General features: G+C 40.5%; 1 protein-coding gene across 2 annotated transcripts in view; it reads right to left on the reverse strand.

The window, feature by feature from the left end:
• Positions 1-17878, reverse strand: part of CEMIP2 (cell migration inducing hyaluronidase 2) — a 49221-nt gene that overhangs the window by 21048 nt on the left and 10295 nt on the right. For both annotated transcript variants that reach the window (XM_062599923.1, XM_062599922.1), the window contains exons 2-7: positions 15466-15802; positions 9402-9542; positions 8290-8851; positions 5353-5522; positions 3671-3859; positions 1168-1337 (exon numbers count right to left, since the gene is read on the reverse strand). In XM_062599923.1, coding sequence (XP_062455907.1) covers positions 1168-1337; positions 3671-3859; positions 5353-5522; positions 8290-8851; positions 9402-9542; positions 15466-15790 — 1557 coding nt within the window. In that variant the 5' untranslated portion in view covers positions 15791-15802. The remainder of the gene's footprint in view (positions 1-1167; positions 1338-3670; positions 3860-5352; positions 5523-8289; positions 8852-9401; positions 9543-15465; positions 15803-17878) is intronic.

Consider the following 17878-nt stretch of genomic DNA (forward strand, 5'->3'; position numbering starts at 1 on the left):
TTTCAAGATCTGACTCTTAACATTTAAGAATGCTAAAGAAGCAGTAAAGCTACAAACTAATGCCTCATTACCTATTGCCACTAAACCTCCTTTATACTACTGTCCCCATGACCAGGAGAAATTCCAGGCTGATTAAAACCCCTGAGGCCATGAATATTTGTTAATGTCTAGCTCTCTTTGCTTGAGCACATAAGGCTAAGAAAAGATGAAAAATGCCTTTAGTCTAGGTTCAGCAACAGGCACCCACAATTTTGAATAGGCTCCTGGGAACAATTTAACCACTCTGATGACTCAAACTGTTTGTTTTCTGCTCCATCTTCTAGCCATCTGACAGGCCTGCTGTACTCACCCTATTGTGGCAACGAAGGTCACGCTTTGCAAGATTCACAGTTTGTCCTTATCTGCTTTCATTTCTGCTTATCATGCTTTCATGTGTTTGAGATGCTGTGCATCTCAAACACAAAGCATGCTTACAGCCCACTCTACTTCCCTTCCACAAAACAAAAGCAGCTACAAAAGGGAAAGGGCTTTCCCAGCATTATATCCACCTCAATCTAAAATCTGCATCCCAATGTTTAAAAAAGGGTGATTTAAACTGTGACCAACACATAACAAGCACAAATAAATTTGCATTTAAAATACAAGGTTTCAAACTTCTTCACTGTGAATGAAGAGCTGATACACTTCTGCACAATCATCTCAGTACTTAGTAAAAAAAAAAGAAAAAAAAATCCTTTCTGGTGCCTAAATTCTTGAGGTATCTTCAAGAGATTGAGGTAGAGTTCTAGGATTCAATACTCAGGATTTGGGGAAAGAAGAAAGGAAGAAATGAAAAGAAGATGGAGAAAAGAGAATCGAACTTTATTCTACACTGTTAAATGCGGAATACACAGGGAAGTCACTTGTAAGTTTTAAACACTGCCAGTTGCAATATACAAAGTACGTTTCTCCAGCATTTAAAACACTGATACCCTCCTGCCTCAATTCTGCAGTCTAAGTCTTGGTGAGTTATATCTAACTTTGGGAAAGCTGAGAAGAGAGTCCTCTAGGCAAAGCAGCTATATGGATTAATATTCTCTAAATTTTCAAATCCAAGTCCAGTATTAATCCTTTTGTCCTCAACACACCTTTAGGCTATAGAAAGCTACTTTAAAGTGTTTTTCATACCTTGATATGTCCACCAAATGTATCATAACTGAAAAACTGACACTCCTTTTCACGGTAACATGTATTTTCTGTCTCTCCCTTGATTAAGATGTTCCTTGTAAGGACTCCCACTTCTGCTCTCATGTCCACTCCATCGATAACTTCTCCCATATGAGGAAACTGAGGATTTTCTGTCCAAAACCAATTTTGAATTAAAAAAAAATGAATGTGTTGGCACTGATTAAAAATGAAACCACTTATTTTACATAGGAAAACTATTTTTAGCAACAAATCTTTCATTCTGATACCTCAACAAGCTTTCAAAAGCTCTCAGATTTTCTTATGCTAAGACACATAAAGGCGGTAACTGGCAATTGATAAACATTAAGCAAGCAAAAGCCAAGCAAACTCTGCTTTTCCAGACTTGGTTCATTTAATGATACTTGAGCACCTTAGTGTGAGGGATCAAATATGCTACTGCATGTTTCATTATAAAACTAGGCGCTGTACATATATTTTTCATTTTACTAAAAGGACCAAAAACTCTCCATTTTTGTCATTCCTAAAACAACTCCCAAAGTTGGAGAAAAATGGGAGAAAAAAATAAACAAGATAAAGCAAACAAAAAAAATCCCACAGAAGCCTTTTCAAAAGACAATTACCCTAAATTTCTGCATCTTGCTAAGAATTAGATGAGAAAATAAAGCTGTAAAATAGGATTATGCTCCTCTTCTTGAACTCTTACCTATTGTTCTTCCCGTATTTGCATAGCATGCACATATCAAGTGAGGAGACAGCAACTAGGCCTCCTATAAAACAATACACTTTGTTTTTGTTTTCCAACTACATAAGGTCCAAAAGAGCAAAAAAAATTTTTTCAAATGATGGTGATTCTTCAATATGTCGAATTTTCCATTCCTCAGAAAATTCATTTTTTGCAGAATAAGTATGTCTTTGTTCTTTTTTTAACTGCTTCCCATACTATGAAAAAGGAAACTTAAAAATATTGTATTGGAAGAGGGAAATAAATATGATGGGCTAATTTATCTCGTTTAACACTTTTTAACAATCTAGAAACAGTTCTGGTAACATTTATCTTCAGAAAACAGGAAATTTTGTATTTTATGCCATACTGCAAATCTTATTAAAAAAAAATTACATATTCTTAAGCAGCTGCTTTCTTATGGTAAATAGTTTTCAAGATAAAACAGAGTTTGCATACATTCTATTCAGTGGCAACAGAAACTTCATACTGCAAGCTCGCACCTTAAAATATCAAGTTCAATAACACATACAAGGTGAGAAACTCAGAAACAAAAGTGAGGATGTCTCATGCACACTAGCACTAAGTCAGCTCTGTGGTTTCATGCATGCTGGTACTCTCTGATGTCACATATATATTTATAAAAGACTTTTTCCTGTCTAGGACTTCACAGTGCAGAAGAACGTATCTTAGCAAGCTCATGAACGCTGTGGGACACAAACACCACCGCAAAGCGGACATATGAACGGGCAGTCCCAGAAGACACGGGGGAACAGGAAAGGTTGAGGGCGTACCCAGTGCAGCGCTGGGAACCCAGAAGCAGAAGCTAAGAGTTGTTTGAAGAAGAGGAAGTCGGACGTTACAGAGGAGAATGGGACGAACAGAAGCAGCCTGCTAAGCTGCAGCTAACTCTGCAGACCACCAGAAGAGAGTAACATAGGAAGCCCAAGCTCTGAGGCCAAGGACGGACCTTCTTCCCGGGAGGAGGAGGAGGCCGCTGGGTTGGCACGGAGGGAGAGCAGGGTGGCAGGAGGGAAGGACGCTGGTCTGCAGAGCCAAGGAGTCGATCCCCTGGGAGGCCGCCGTGAAGTCAAACGGCATGAGTCAGAGAGCGAAAAGGGAAACGGGCAATAGCGTGTATGATCATTTTGTGCGCATCACGCCCAAAGAGAAAACAAATTGCAGCCAGCCTGGGACATCCTGTGCAGGCACAGGCTTGGAACTGCCAGTTATTTTCATAACCATTTCTCTGGGGGAGGAGGGTGGCGCACATGTGAAATGGAGGGAGGAAGGGAAGATGGGTTCAAAAATGACAGTCTTTCTTCTCCCCTTTTATAAAAATGGGGGAAAAAAATACAAGGATATGTTTCGGAAGATGAGAAGAACAACAGACAAAAAGGAAATGGCAATGACCAAAACAACAATCCAAATATTTATTACAAAATTAGTGAAATGACAGAAAGCAGCTAAGAGGAGAACACTACTATAATTCATGTTTGGATGAAAACTAAAGCATTCACAGACCCTGGGAAGAAAGGTAAAAGAAAGGTTAGTATGGTAAGCATCAGAGGTCAGAGGCAGATCTGACATTACACAGGGCAATTTTACAGTAAGAGGAACTATACAATCCTGTATACGGCAACAAGGAAGACAGAGACATTAACAGGCTGTTACTGCTCCTGCGGAAAGGACCTGTTTGCGGTGCATTACCGCTTATACGTATCTCGCACAAGATTCAGGAAATGCTGACCATTCCCATACCTTTGACTTTGACCTGCTGTTTGCTGCACTCCGGGCAGGGAAGGAGAGTGAATTCCTCCGTCTGATACATTGAATAATCTGTGCTTGCAACTACGATCCGGTCTCCAGGCTCCCAGCTACTAACATCATCCAGAAGATTCAGTATCACTCCACCCACAGCTTCCACCTGGAACCCTGAAATTGGGACACCTAATAAAAATGGAAAAAAAAAAAAAGTGGGAGGGGAGTAAATACAATAAGAGATTCTATTCTCCTCTATTTCAAACTATCTTTAAGAAGATGGTTAAGTTTTGACTAATAAGAAATTTGTGAGACTTCATACATTTCAAAATCCTCTAAAGTACAGTTCTGCTCTGAAACGTGACAGTGTGAAATACCATTACAATCTGCTTTATTTGTGGAACTCAAATAAAAAGAAGAGAAGATATGAAATTAACAATGACAGTAAAAGCTGTATCAGTAAAAAAAAAAAAAATCAGCAAATATTAGTAAAATCTAATAAAAATTTCACATATCAGACAGCAACAATTTGTACATCTAACTAGCACTGCTTGTTTAAAGTGATACTTTGCATTTTAAAACTTTGCAGATGTAATCAAGGATTTGGTGAGCCAAAGTAAGGAAACTTTTTAGTTGTGCATAAAATGAAAGTCAGGCAGCCTAGATCACACGCACATGCAATTTCACTGTGTTCTGATGGATTTGCCTAAGTTGAGCAATTTCACTTTCACTTAGCATTTATTGCACAATGAAGAACTGAATTGGATCTGGCTTACTTATAAAATGCAGCCTACCTTTGTAGTACCAGCAAGTGAAATATATATTTGGTGAGCTTTTTTTTTTTTCTTTCTTCTTCTTCTTCTTTTTTTTTAATGTGAGCCAGTACGATTGCATAGGGCCACAGCAAGCAATGTAAGGGTAGTAAAAAGAGTAGAAAAAATAGCTCAACTACTTTAAAAACCAAGCATTTGACTACCTTAAAAAAATTCTTCTGATGCAAGAAACAGTATTGCTCAGTAATTCCAGAAGCAGAAAAAGACAACTGCCCATAAACAACAAAGCCCAGATCAAAAGTCCTACTGAAAAAGAACTAAATGTTAAATGCAAATGAGTGGTAGAGTTTTCAGGCTCTTTATTCCAGAGAACCAACTCTGAATAAAGTTGCCTAATGCTGATGAGGGAACTGAAGTTCACCATCAAAAAGAACAGGAACTCATAAAACAAATAAAATGCTTCTCTTGGCTTGCACACTGCTTTCCCTTTAGGATCATAATCAACATCTCAGAAGCTTAAATTTAAAATATATATGATTGACAGATTGCTAAAAGAAACAGAAATCTATTTTAGTGGTTTATTAGAATCCTTATTCCTATCTAATATACTGAAAATGAAGACAGTAATTGCCTCTTAATATAATGCTTCACACATACTGCACATTTTGATTGAGAAAAATTTAAATTGAAATCAAAATTCAGACTGAGAGAAAAACTTGTACTAGAAGAGGACTGTGTCCTTGCACTTAATCCAACAGCCAGGCCGCATATGTGGCAAAAAGCAAAACTCACAGAAAATTAGAAATTAGAATTGCAAGTAACAGTTCAAGCAAAAAAAAAAAAAAAAAAAGGCATATACAGATTCTTATTTTTCCCCAGTTCACAGTTTTTACCAAAATGCTTTCCTACCTTCATTCCACTCGCTGTATGCTCTCACAACAAACTTCTGACCATCCACTGTGAAAAATTCTTTCTGAGCAAGAGCTTTCCCACCTGTGCTGTGATTTTCGTAGTTTCTCACCGACTCATTACAAGAAGAATTTCCACCACCTATCACACCAACTAAAGCCCAGGCTTGCCTGCAAAAAAAAAAAAAAAAAACCCATAGTAAATATTTAAATATAATCTCCCTAAAGAAATTCTTCACAAACAGGTACAGGACAAGAAAAGGAATACAAAAGGTATTTATAATCCTTTTGTTTACTCTCCCAAATTCATTTTAAAAAGCAGTAGAAAAAAAAACTTGACATGCATACCCACCCCCCCAAAAAAAAAAAGCATGGTTTAAAACACTTGGATGTTCTACATAAAAGCTGGCAAATATGAGATCACTCCATTTAGAAGAGAAGCCTTTCAGATACATTTTTTTGTACATCGTCCAACAAGACACTTCACTTTTTTTTAAGAAAAGCAAAAACAAACCGCAAGGGACGAGTGATAGAAGCAATTCTGGCTCCAGTTTACGAACAGGCTTACTGGAGTGGGGGCAGATTAGGAGGCAGCACTGACGCGCCTCGAGCAGCTCTGTCAGCCGCTGCCCGTAAGCCTCGTTCACACAAGAGTCCCAGGAGACCTCCTTGCATCAGGCTGGGAGGGACGCACGCGTCCAGCTGCAGCCGCTGGGTTTGGCTGGCAAGATCTTCTGAATCTTTCAGGATACTCATTAAAAAAAAAAGGAAAAAGAAAAAAGTATACTCTTAAAACCCTTGGACAGGTGATTGTGGAGGTTTTTGAAGGCTGAGGCCAAGGGTTTCATTTTTTTCCCTTCCACTAGCCCTTCCCTTAGCTGGACAGTTATCTTGGCCAGGTGCCTGCAGGGAGCCAGGAACTGTCCTTGATGTGTTTCCATTTCCTTACAGCTCTACTCAATGCATCCAAGTTTTTGAAAATGGAAAATGAACTGTGTAGCACAGAAAGCTGCAACCAAATTGAACATCACAGTATTTTGTTGTCCTTTACTGCTCCATAATATCATAATTACATGCAGAGGCAGCAGACTAGAACATCATTAAAAAGCTGGAAAAAAAGTATCATTAAGGTTTGAATCAAAGGAAAACAGGGTCAGTTAGCTGGACTTAGTCTATTGCTAATGACTGATTCAAAGGTAGGTATTAAGACCACTGTTAAGGCCACCATTAAGATCTAGCTGCCTTTATTTCAGCCCCTCTTATAGTCTTCTTAATGATTGCGTTTAAAAGGCCAAACTAAACTGTTTGGTTTCAACACATTTATGAGAATAGTATATACTAGTCATGCTTTTCCATAGTACTAGCGAACATTTCATACATCAGCATTTAAAATAAGTAGTTCAGAATTTAGCACATCCTATTTCAGATGAAGAGACAGAAGTGGAGAAGGACGTAACGCAGTTTTTAATAACCATGCTCAACTCTGTTTTACTAGCTTTGTAAGTTTAATGAAATGACCCTGCTTTTGTTAGTGACCATCAAGAAATGAGTTACTTGTCCATTTTCTGCTGCAGAGAGCAGACCAACAGCGAAATAACCAAATTTTGTGCGCTTAAAGAGGTTTTTTTTTTATACTAATGAAAATAAACAGGAATCAGTTCAGCAGAAAACAGAAGAAAAAGGATATAAGGTATCTACTTCATGGCAGCAGGTTAAGTAAGTTCCTCATTTTGGGATAGTTCCTGCAGCAGTCATGGGCAGAGGTAAACTCCAGAACCTGCCATTCAGATTAAGGCTGGCTGCACAGGAACGGGAAGAAACCACTTTCACATAGTCCTCTCAGCTTTCAGAAGAGGCGCTTATCCTGGGCCACACAGGTCTCAGTGCCTCTAACAAAACTGCTTCACAAGCAGGCTTGAAAGTACTTTCCACAGGACCACATGGCCAGATCTTACGCAGCTATTTTCAAGAACATGTTTCTGAAGGAAATCAGAGTTGTAGTAAGTAATCTTGATTGATATTTGATACTGTTTTGTCAAAGTAGAGGAAGGAAAAATAACTGGAATTCAGGTTTTAGGGGATAACAAGGGATAAAAATAGAGCAGAAAAACTACACTGCTCATCTTCTGAGAAACAAAAAAGGTTATACAAAACCATCTTTATGGAAGCTGAAGAACCGGTAAACCATTAGGCGATTTGATAGCCCCTTCACACTTATTGTCAACTTATAGAGCAGCAAGCCAGAGTCAAAACATACACTGCAAAAAGTCATGTACAATAACAAAATGAATGGCACAGTAGTTTCAAGTTTCCTGCTTTAACACTTCCTGCGATATCTATATAACTTGTTTCACCTGTACTATTATATCTTATTATTTGTCCCACCACTTGAGCCCCAACAGACTGAATGAAAGGAACGGCAAAAATTACAAAAATACCTTACAAATGCATTTTGATAATAAAGTATTTTTACAGACCACTTCCCTTGAAGAATAACTGAAGGGGTACTGCACTTTGGTTTCAGTAGCGCATGGGCATGGATATACAGAGAAATTTGACATACCTGATCAGCTTCCCTTCTCTGCAGGCCTTGTCTAGCTTGTCATTCCTTAAACTTCCAAATATCAAAGCATAAGCATTAAAAGCTTTACCTAATACCTATTTGCTATCTATGTGTTTGAAAGGAAATAACTTTTCACTGTACCTAAATTTAATTTATATAAAGAACAACAAAAGACAGTAATTATGAATAACTAATAATACTTATCATACAGGTATCTGTTAACTATCATCCTCTGCATTATCAAAATACTACAATGATAATTAATCCTTATAAGATTTTAAGGACTGGGACTGTGAAAGTTTGACAAACCCCCTAAAGAGGGCAGAAGGTCTAACTAAACTTTACTCAACATAAGAGATAAAATTAATTATTTACCTGTAACTCAATCCTGTGACAAACTTACTTCCCAGAAGATTCTGAATAGTTAATCTAGTTTCCCTCAGTAGGTTTTTAGCAGCTGAATCTCCTACGGCAATAGCAACTATGCGACCAGGACTTCCTTTTTTCAGTAAGTTCTGGAGTTTCAAGCTTTCTTCTGAAAACTGATGAGTATCAAACTTTAATACTTCCAAAACCTCTGCTGTATCCTGATCGATCACTCTCACATTTAGTCCTCGGGAAAAATTCTTTTTAAATGTATAATGACCATAGGCCAGCCCTGAGAAATTTATGGTCTTCGACAGAAGAGTCCATGATACCTTCTGGCGCCCATGCAATTCCAGTGTCCCTTCAGGGCCCACACCAATAAATTTTTTGCCAAATTCTGGCACATCAGCATCTTCATTTGATTTTCCATACAAAACGATAGTTGCTTTGGATTTGTAGCGGCATTTCTCTGCTCCAACATGAAGCATTCCACCATCCTTTATCAGGATAAAACGAGTTCTCAGAGTAATATTTTTAGAACCCTCTTTATCATCACCAAAAACAAGTAACCCTAAAAGAAAAACATATTTTCGTAAGTCAAAGTAATATCAAAGGAGACTCAAAGAACCCAGTTCTCCAATAAGAGCAACAGAAAAATTAGAAAAGATTTAATTTCCACCCCCATGAAATAAGCAGTTAAGCTTTTAAATACGTTTAAGAATACTTTAGAAAGTAACTCCTAATAACTGTGAGTAACCTAAGAATTTTGTGAGTTTATTCAGTTTATTCTTCCTTTTCTTTTTTTTTTTTTTTTTTTGGGCCATTTTCATAGAATTACTAACATACCATGACTAACACCAGAAGATCCTGTACCTGGAAAGCTACTACGCAAGCCTTCGTTTACTATACCCTACTGCAAGCCACGTGATTGCCCCACTGAAAGGGCATGAGAGCATTCATTCATCCTTTTAATGTTTGATGCTTCTGGCTTGGAAGCAAGTTGAAAAGTAAAAGCAGAGTCTATAAGCTGCAATACAAAATTCCAATACACTTTCCATATCATCACAAAATAAAAAGTATACAGTAAATTGAAGCTTCTTGTTTATTGTGCCATTACATACCTCCATCCTGTATAACTATAGAATGTACTGTAGCATCTGAATCCAGACGAAACAAATCCCCCTTTTTGATAAAAACTCTCTTTTCAGGATCTTGTCCAGGGCTCCAGTTTTTAAGACGGGGATTCTGATCGGGACAATTCTCTGCAACACAACGTGAAACTCAGTTTTTAATAGTAAACTCTCACCAGCAGGGCGATAGCAGCCAAGGAGCACTTGGATGAACACGCACAAGGTAGTGTCAGTCACCCATCAAGGGGTCCCAAAACCTTCCGCATTACTTCAGTGACTGGTGCTGCAGTTTCCACTTGAGTAGCCAAAAGGCTGCAGGAAACGCAGCTAAACTTTTACAGAAAGGCAGGCATTCCTATGCCTAATTTAGAGTCCCTGAGTCCCACACAGAGACTGAACTGTTGCCATACACCACACTTTCAAACCTCAGCGCAACATCTAATATTTTTCAGAATGTCTAAATTGTCCGTATCAGGCACGTAAGCAACAAGCACTCAGATTTGCAGCAGTCACACTGAGTGCAGGATGTCCTAGGGCAGCTATCCAAAACACTAACACGGCTGTAACACAGCCCCTGAGCATCTCGTCTCCCTCAAGGTCACGGGCACCTGTGCGAGAAAGGCTGATCCCCTCTTGCTCCTTAGCCTCCCAAACATGCCTTCAAATCCAGGTTTGCAAGTAACTCAGAAATAAGGACAAAGCACATTTCATATATTAAATATAATACCTTCCCAGAAGGTTTCCTAGTAAGTGAGGAATTACAGGTTCAAACTTGCAATTCCTTAAGAAGTTAACATAAACACCAGGCCATACAGTAGGTAGAGCAGAGTCACACCATCGTTGCTGAAATCCTGCGAGAAGCTTGGCACTACAAAGGCAACAACGCCACACCACAAGGCCAGAAAAGGAGACGTAGCATAAAGAGCCACTGTAATACAGCAGCATAAACATACTGGACACAGACTGGAGAGTATTTCCTGAATTTTCTAAAAAAGTGGGGAAACAGAAGGGACTGCAAAGGTTATTGTTAAAGCAAAACACAGCCAAGGAGATGCCGAAATAAACAGGTTTGCAGTGCAAGTGAGGTAACAGTCAGAATAGCAAGGCTCCATAGCAATGGAGCCTATGCACTGTTTTTTCACCTTTTACCTTCTGAAGAAAAAAAAACACACACCTGAAACAGTGCAGCTTGGGGAGGAAGCTATTAGCAATAGACCACTCTTGCAAAATCTAAAGAAAGTAAAACCTACACACAGACTTAGCACAAGCCTCAGCTTTGCTGATAGAAATGTTATTTTTTCTGCTGTTGCTCTCCACATTTCAAAGGCTTCCCAACCCAGGAAACCCACAGAAACTAAGCCTGGGCTGCCAGTGGGAAAAAACAGCAGAGTTTGGCTGAGTAGAGCCAAAAGGCATCTCAGAAGTAATATGGAAATAATAAAAAATATGTAAAAACAAATGGGGGAAGCCTAAGAAGAGATTTTTTTTTTTAAAAAAATACGAAATTTAATAGATGGAATTTAATAGATGGTGGAAGCCAAAAAGCAAGGAGTGTTGGTATCTGCAAGACAGCTGAGCAGCCGCTGGGAAAAAAAAAAAAAAAAAAAAAAAAAAAAAAAAAGGCAAGTTTCAAGACCTGACTCATGCAGGATCACTAAGCCCCTTCCCCCAGACACCACACACATGCACTGTGAAGAAACTTATTTCCTGGCTGGCAGCAGAGGGAAATGTGTCCATGAGTCAGCAGCTTGATGATTTCTGCATTGTATGATCTGTTTAAGATCTAGTAACTGTACGTTTTTCTGTCGAGTCAGAAAGATGAGCAAAATCGTTGTAACTGAACAACAATTAAAAAAACGCCCCTAGCCTCTACTGCAGGTTGCATTTGAACAAAGACAACGTGGCCATCAGAACCACAGCTAAGCACTCCTGTAACGCGAGCACGCTTTTAAAGCACGTTGAACAACTCGTTGGCAAGCAAATCCGACGTGCTCAGCAAAAGCATTTTGAAATTCCTCCTCAGTAATTCCACTGGGCTGCGGGGAAACATCATATACTTAGTACTTCACCATGTATTACCTCCAAAATTACCGATTAGTTTTCACAGTCCACAATCATTGCCTCCATGGTTAAGGTTAAATGAAAACAGAAACACATAACGGAAAATATTAGGCAGTTACAGCCTGGCCAAACCGCTCAAGCTGAAAATTTTCCAGGTCAAGCCTCTGCTTCACAGCATTTCTGCAAGTTTTAACAAAAATGGGTCAGCTGTTAGTTGCTTCTAACAGGGTTAGGAGGGAAAAAAAATAGTATTTTTGTAAGTGGTTAAAAAAAATGCCAAAAAGAAATCTAGAACCTTCCACATGTTGGAGCAAGGATATGAAATTTGGCAGGAAAAAAGGCAGGAAACAGTTCTCAACATGCAGTTAAATAGTTGCTTTCTACCTGCTTAGCCACCAAGTCTGGAGTTTTCCAGGCCTCTGGGAAAAAATTATCAGTGTTATATTATGCTCAGCAGAAGTTTATCACCATCTGGCAGCTCTGTTTTCCGAGGATCCTGTTTACCCTGGGCAAGCTCCAGGCGAGCGCGGCAGAGGCCAGGCAGAGCTCTCCTGCGAGAAACCGCTCCTCCTCGCCGCCCGCCGCGGTCCCGGAGGAGGGGGAACCGCCTCCCCAGCGCTCCCCAGTGCTCCCCAGCGCTCCCCAGCGCCGCCGGCGCCCCGCGGCTGGGAGGAGACGGTGGCGGGCAGCTAGCAGCGAGGAGGAAACGCGAGGTGCTTCCAGCGGAGAGGCAGGCACAGGAATACACACGAGCATCCTTCTCCCTGCCGGGAAGGCATGCCGGAGGGTTAGGATTTGCTGTTGCATTGCTACTAAATCTCACATTCCCTCTGTGGCCAGTGAAACTGCCAGGAAGAGCATCGATGATATGGATTTCCGATCGCCCTTTAACGAGAAAGCACCTAGCTGGCACTGGTATCGCTAATTTTAATACTGCACCTGCTGGGTTTCTGCTGAGGGTATTAAAATTCCCACCTGTCAAGAGTCTTCCAGGGAGCTGCTGCAACAGCAATACCACGAGATTAAATTTCTAATCAGTCAGGTTCTCCTCAGGGCCTGCGTGGAACTTCTCTTTGGTTAAGGTTCCCAAAGAGGGCATGCTTTTCCTTTTAAAAAATGATGCAGGGGAAATTCAGAAAGACACAATGCAACAACTAATGTTGAAAACTAGCTGGACTTCCATAAGGGAGCAACGGGATGTTGAAGGAAAGCAGTCATAATCTTAACAAAAGTCGTAACAAAAGATAGAAGGGGAAAAAAAATATCTGTTGAATCACAACAACTCTTCCTGCAACACCCTAAGTATCCTTGGTAATCCATCAACCATTGCTAACCATATCTAAATATTCAGTGGAAAAGATCTGGAAAAGATTGGGGAAATCCTGCTTAACCAACCTGATAGCCTTCTCTGATGGAAGGACTGGCTGGGCAGATGGGGGGAGAGCAGCAGACGTTGTGTACCTTGACTTCAGCAAGGCTTTTGACACTGTCTCCCAGAACACCCTCCTAGGTAAGCTCAGGAAGTGTGGGTGAGACAAGTGGGCAGTGAGGTGAATCGAGAACTGGCTGAAAGGCAGAGCTCAGAGGGTTGTCATCGGTGGCGTGGAGTCCAGCTGGAGGCCTGTGGGTAGTGGAGTCCCCCAGGGCTCAGGACTGGGTCCCATCCTGTTCAACTTTTTCATCAATGACCTGGATGAGGGGACAGAGTGCCTCCTCAGCAAGTTGGCTGATGGTACCAAGCTGGGAGGAGTGGCTGACACACCTGAGGGCTGTGCTGCCATGCAGAGAGACCTGGACAGGCTGGAGAGTTGGGCAGAGAGGAACCTCCTGAGGTTCAACAAGGGCAAGTGCAGAGTCCTGCACCTAGGGAGGAATAACCCCAGGCACCAGTACAAGCTGAGGGCTGACCTGCTGGAGAGCAGCTCTGCAGAGAAGGACCTGGGAGTGCTGGTGGATGAAAGATTGACCGTGAGCCAGCAATGTGCCCTTGTGGCCAAGAAAGCCAAGGGTCTCCTGGGGTACATTGGGAAGAGTGTTGCCAGCAGGTCGAGGGAGGTGATCCTGCCCCTCTGCTCAGCCCTGGGGAGGCCTCATCTCAAGTACTGTGTCCAGTTCTGGGCTCCCCACTACAACAGAGACATGGAGCTGCTGGAGAGAGTCCAGTGGAGGGCTGCAAAGATGATCAGAGGGCTGGAGCACCTGCCCTGTGAGGAACGGCTGTGAGAGCTGGGCCTGTTCAGCCTGGGGAAGAGAAGACCGAGGGGGGATCTTATCAATGTGTATAAGTACCTGAAGGGAGGGTGTCAAGGGAACGGGGACAAACTCTTTTCAGTTGTCCCGTGTGACAGGACAAGAGGCAATGGGCAGAAACTGAAGCAAAGGAAGTTCCGCCTGACCGTGAGGGGGAATTTCTTCCCTGTGAGAGTGATGGAGCCCTGGCACAGGTTGCCCAGGGAGGTTGTGGAGTCTCCTTCTCTGGAGATCTTCAAGGCTCACCTGGATGCAACGCTGTCTAACATGGTCTAGGTGACCCTGCTGAGCAGGGAGGTTGGACTAGATGATCTCCAGAGGTCCCTTCCAACCTTACTGATTCTGTGATTCTATGGTGCTATGATCTGTAGAACTCAGAATTAACCTACAACAAATGATGCAAAAATATGCCAAAACTATTTATATTTAAAAAAGGGGCAGAAGGGGGGAACCATCTCCTTCACATCAGCAGTTTTCAAAGTATAAAGGGATCACTCTTTATAATAGTCCACAATGCATAGTAAAACCTCACTACTTTTAGTAAAACATCCACCAAAACTTGCAACTTTTAGTTAATTAGCAAAAGAAAGCTTTAACAGTATGATATAAAAGCTGGAAGATTTTCTTCCCAAGATCAGCTGACTAAATCACCTTTAGCTCTCTTGCATGTGGCTGTACTGAAGTACTCACTGCAAATCTGTACTCACATCACCAGTGATCTAGGTCACAAGGTAGCGCTAATCGGCCATTTACCACTTCCTCAATTTTCTGTTTTCCTGCAATGTTGTTGGGAAAATACAAATTCTGTAACTTCACCCACCAACAAGTGTGTCCCTGTAACATGTATGCATCCATTTAATGCTGCTATCTGAAATCTTCACTTAATTGTTCTCCAATTTGTTCACCATTCATTGTATCAGCTTGGGAAACAGAACCTTTGGTGTTAGAACGTCAAAAACCATTCAAGAGGCTAAGTCTGTTGTGTCACAATAATCATTGTCAACCAATTTCAATTCAGAAAACCTCATTTGTAGGAACCGAATTCTAAATTAAAAAAAAAATCATAAAAAACACCCACTCTCCAAAATACACAACCAGCCTTTAACAACTGCATCTCCTAATGAGCCTTAGCAATATTTTGCCAGAGGCATATCTAGCTAGTGATAAGTAATTAATAAGATCATCTGCTCATGCTTTTTTACCACCAGCACATTTGGTTCCGCCTTGCCGTACATGATACCCTGAAAGTTGTCCAGACTTCCAAGATCATCTAAAAATCTAGACTGATACAAAAAGCTGCCTTTTCAATTAAAAAAAAAAATAAAGCAAGTACATAGTAAAAAAAGCATTCAAGTAAAATACCCTGACTATTTTCCTTAGTTACTGCTCAAACAACAAGTACTTCATTTTTTCTGCAATTTGTGAAAATATCAGCCAGCTTCTCTGACACACAAAATTAATTACACCTATTCAGCACATGCTTCCCCCATCTTTATTTATTGCTATGCCTTTTTCCTTCAAGTAAATTAAATCATTCAGAACAAAAACATATAAAAAAGTGACACCAATAACAGAAAAAGGAGCTGAATTTAATACTAAAGGACTGCTCCCTTTCCCATATTAAAATTACAGTGAGTATTGCATTTTTGTGCTAAACGTTTAACATTATTCTGATGTTAAATTATTGAATTACATTCATACAGAGTTTGACTTCTAGGACATGTTTGTTTGCACAAGAACTTACCATCTGGAGCATATTTTGAAGCTATTCCCAAAAAAATCCCCAGTGCAACAAAAAGTGAAAAGCTAGAAACGGCAAAGCAAATGAGAGTATTTTTGTGTCTGTTGGCTTCTGCCTGGCGGCGGTGCTGCTCCACTGGCAAGGACGCAAACGTTGCCCGGGCTTCTTGTCTGGCGGAGGTAAATTCGGCTGAAGCGTGGCTCTGTGAAGGCGGCGGGGGGCGAAGAGGGGCGATTCTGCCTGGAACATACCCGGACGACCTGTGACTGCTCCCGTTTTGAGGCCGAAGGAAAGCAGGGGAGCTCCCCCTGGGATCAGTGTCTTGCATGTTATAAAGTCACTGGAACATGCACACACACACACACAGAGGGGGAGGAAAGAAAAAATAAGAGAGAGGGTTTCAGAATGGAGAGTACGTTACACCAGAAAAAATACAAATTTCAGGCCACATGCATTCTCCTTAGCATGGCTATCTATGCAGCACCAGTCACACAGTAGCTACTGGTCGTTCACCATGGTGTTAACAGTGCAAAACAACACCACATAAAATTTCATCAACAAAAAAATCTGGTACTAGGACCCAGTAGAGCACAGGCCATTTCTCAACATTTCTACTAGGTATTTTTAATCGAATGTTCTTACAGTTAATTTGTATTGTGCAATTAAGAAATGACTCGCCAAACAATGAGAAAGCCAGCAACCCCCTCTTGCCCACAGCTATGCAAAGAATGCCTAGATGTATTTCTTCTGCATGCAGAAGCTGAACAAACTCCTCATTGTTTTCTTTTATCGAAGAGACTGAAAGAGAATTCTTCATTGCATATTGGAAGCACTAAAAAGCATTTAATAAAGTACCAGACACAACTTCATTTGTATTCACTTTTCCACTCTGATGCAACTTTTAATTAGTAGACACATATAGATCCTGCAGAGTTCCAATTTGCTCGCAGCAGAATTTAGCTGCCAATAAAGGTGTGTCTGGAATGATCCTGTGAGCAAGTTATCTGCATCCTTGCTCAGCAAGTCCAGTTTGTCTCCTTGCCAAGATGTCTGAGCTTGGACACAAAACCTGGAAGCAACATGATTATTGCAAATTTTCATACTTATCACCCAGAATAGGGTATTCCTTTTATTTCAGTTACTAACATTCTGGTTTCACCTTTTTCTGGAACAACCAGGGCGAAAAACCTACTAAAAATATTACTCCTCAACTCATTCTGCCCAACAGCTTTAATCTACCACAGCTTCCTGGTTACTTTAGGAGATACAAAACTGCATACAATTATTTCCTCAAACTTTCTTCCAAATGCATTGTATTGTAAGAGGTATTCACAAAGCTGGGTTTTTTTTACTGTTATTATTAACATTTCTTAGGGATGGGATTTCTGAGAAGGCTGCTCAAATTTCAGCTTACTGAAACCTGACCTCCTAACTAGATCCTGAAAAAGCTTAAGCAGAAGTCATGCATATTAAATAGTAAAATGAATTATAAAAATAAGAACTAGTAAAAAGAAAGGCCATAAAGATCCTCTTTCTCTTCCATTAACAAAGGGAACTCTAAAGCCAGACTCTGAAGTGCCAGGCACACTGGTGAAGGAGAAACGCAACAACTGTAATCTCATTCTGAGAAGCAGCAAAGGAGCCTTTTGTCTCGCGCACTGCAAAATCTGATACTTCACTGTTTCAAGGCAAGCGGGGTCGTCATTACTGAGCAGACTGGATTACCCTTTCTAGGGAGACAATGCAACTCCAGATGTACGCACAATGAAGATAAAGGCACTGAAACATTAACTGGAGTAGCCAGCCGCAGAGTGCAAAAATTATGCCAAATCCCCCAGCAGCTATCCAGTGCTCCTTGCACCTGTTCCTCACAGCCAACTGATTTTCACCATTCTCCCTTCTGTGCTTTGAGAAACTATTCCGCAAATCTAATCCTCTTCTCTCAAACTTAACTGTACAATGTTTTATGAGCACTGTGGAAGAGCCTTCTTTCACAAGTGCTTTAAAACCCAGCTAAACATCTCCCAATAGTAAAATCTCAATCACTTTTTATGTTTTGGAAGTAGAGTTAAAAGCTTAATATAGAAGGAGCTTTTAATTTAAAGGCAATATTCATGTCTAATTGAAAAAGATAAGAAACTATCCTTTTATTAAAAAAAAAAAAAAAAACAGCAGTGAGAATATGTTATAAAACATTAACTCTCCCTTGCAAACATCATTTTGCTAACTGTAAAAGTTTTCTAAGAATCCCATTTGAGTGCGAACACTGGGCACCTCAGGCATGGGTGGAAAGCAGCCTGCAGACTCAACATCTTCCCTGTTACAAAATCAAAATGAAGCAATACAACCACAAGAAGATATTTAGTAATATCAAGAATTAGCATGTAGTTTTCCAGTACAACAGGAGTAACTATTT

This window comes from Rhea pennata, chromosome Z (genome assembly GCF_028389875.1).
Source record: "Rhea pennata isolate bPtePen1 chromosome Z, bPtePen1.pri, whole genome shotgun sequence".
Classification (NCBI taxonomy): domain Eukaryota; kingdom Metazoa; phylum Chordata; class Aves; order Rheiformes; family Rheidae; genus Rhea; species Rhea pennata.